General features: G+C 34.4%; 1 protein-coding gene across 1 annotated transcript; it reads left to right on the top strand.

Annotated features, from left to right (window-relative positions):
• Positions 1 to 752: 752 nt before the first annotated feature.
• On the top strand, positions 753 to 1,384 carry LOC107578619 (ZP domain-containing protein-like; the record flags this gene model as incomplete). Its single annotated transcript, XM_016264562.1, has 3 exons — positions 753 to 849; positions 958 to 1,138; positions 1,230 to 1,384. Coding segments are annotated over 3 exons (433 nt in total), but the record flags the coding sequence as incomplete, so codon positions are not given.
• Positions 1,385 to 1,954: the final 570 nt, after the last annotated feature.

The raw sequence follows: 1,954 nt of genomic DNA, 5'->3' as shown, positions 1-1,954 counted from the left end.
TTATTTTACCGATCTCCTTGCTACGTTTCTGGACTTGGGAACATGATTTTCATTTTTGGGTGAACTATCCCTTTAAATAATTTGAGTATATTCATAACGCAATAGCGATAGTTATAACCTTGCAATAGCAATGCAAAAATGTTTCATTAAAAGGAATATGATTGAATGAACAGTAAATACTGTACAGTATAGAGAGAGAGAAAGAGAGTGAGTGAGTATATATAATTTAAATTATTTAACGTTACTGTAAATTTTACATATATATATATATAAAAATGTGCAGTAACTTTAATTACATGCTTTGCATTTCTCATAAAAGATGGACATATATCTCATGACCAGCAATAATGGGCAATGATATTTAACCAGTACTTTACAGGACTGAACCGGGACATTTATTTTCAGTGATAAAGATGCGTGTTCACTCCTTGTGTTGAAGGACAACAGATCTGTCCCATGATTGTGGCGTTTTCAGGACAGTCAAGTTTCTCAGATAACTTACTGTAATCTACAGAAAGTTGCAGATCTGCCACGTAGAGATTTTCAAGCACAGATTTTTGCATGCATTACACAGTATACATTCATGATAAAGAATATAAATAACTTGTTCATGTAATCTCTTTGTGTATCCCTTTTTTGAATATTCTGAATTAATAAATTGAAAAATAATTGTTCATTTCCACAAAATAGTTCGGAATAAATTATTGTGGGTAACTGAAAACTGAAGTCATGTGTTCAATGTGTACTTACAGGTGTATTATGGATGACACAGTTGAGGTTTATCAAAGTGATTCAAGAACGTATGACTTTGGGATCCACGCTTTCAAGTTCACAGGCGGCTACAATGAGGTATAAGAGAATCACATCCTAATGCTCTGAGTTCTGTAATGCTGGAAATCCTGTAAATTCTGTTGAGCAGGAACATTTAACTGCGATGCCCTCAAACTCTTTTGACAGGTGTACATTACCTGTTCTGTGATTCTGTGCGCGGAAGGAAGTTCAAACTCAAGATGCGCCCAAGGCTGCCTCAGAGAACCGGCACACAAACGCAGACGAGACGTGAGCAAAGAAACCGCCAGGCATTACATCAAGCAGGGTCCCTTCCGTGTGGTGAGACAAACTCAGCATTCAGCAGCAGGTACTGTATATTAGTAACATCTTAAAATAATAACGACTTCAAATGATTCTGCATCATGATTGTTAATATAACTGCATGTTTCTTTCTTCAGCTTCAGAAAATGGTGATTCTCTTCATGTCAGTGCAGGCACCGGGGTCTTCGCGGGACTCTTCATAATCTCCATTGTGGTGCTGGTGGGATTGTTGGTGTATAAAGCCAAAAAAACAAGAGCACCTGATCGCATGTATCTGATGTCCAACTTCTAATGATTCCAGATCATTAAATGAATTTTCAGTTTTCTTTTTATACATTTTTTCCTAATGCAATAAATAATTTAGATTGATTTTGTGGGAAAATCTGCATGACATTGTGACAGACATTGTACGTTTCTTAAAGTTGCACATACATAAAGTGCTTATGTTTTAGAAACTGTTATTGATTTTGTGTGTATCAGATTCTGTCGAAAGGGAAAGACTTGGACAGCTGCTTTACATGAGTAAATTATTAGCTTAGAACAATAAATAGCAGATTATCAGCATATTTAATGTTGAATATATTTGAAGTATATTGCCTTTTATTCTTTTCCACCCTGTTTATTCTTCACTTACACAAGGTTAAACATTGATGCGGAATCATCTAATTTGGTGTTTATATATATATATATATATATATATTTGTTTTGTTATATATGTTTTTGTTTTGAATATTGTCCGGTCTGCATGTTAAATCTTATCAGTTTTTCATTATTTAATTAGGGTTACACATACTAACCCTATCAAACTCAGTAGTTGCTCCATAAGACATAGAAATAGCACTATAGCATCACAAAATTCAAC

The sequence above is a fragment of the Sinocyclocheilus grahami genome, unplaced genomic scaffold (assembly GCF_001515645.1).
Source record: "Sinocyclocheilus grahami isolate Dianchi unplaced genomic scaffold, SAMN03320097.WGS_v1.1 scaffold11155.1, whole genome shotgun sequence".
NCBI lineage: Eukaryota > Metazoa > Chordata > Actinopteri > Cypriniformes > Cyprinidae > Sinocyclocheilus > Sinocyclocheilus grahami.
The sequence above is the reverse complement of the archived record's forward strand: the minus strand, read 5'-3'. Positions and strand labels throughout refer to the sequence as shown.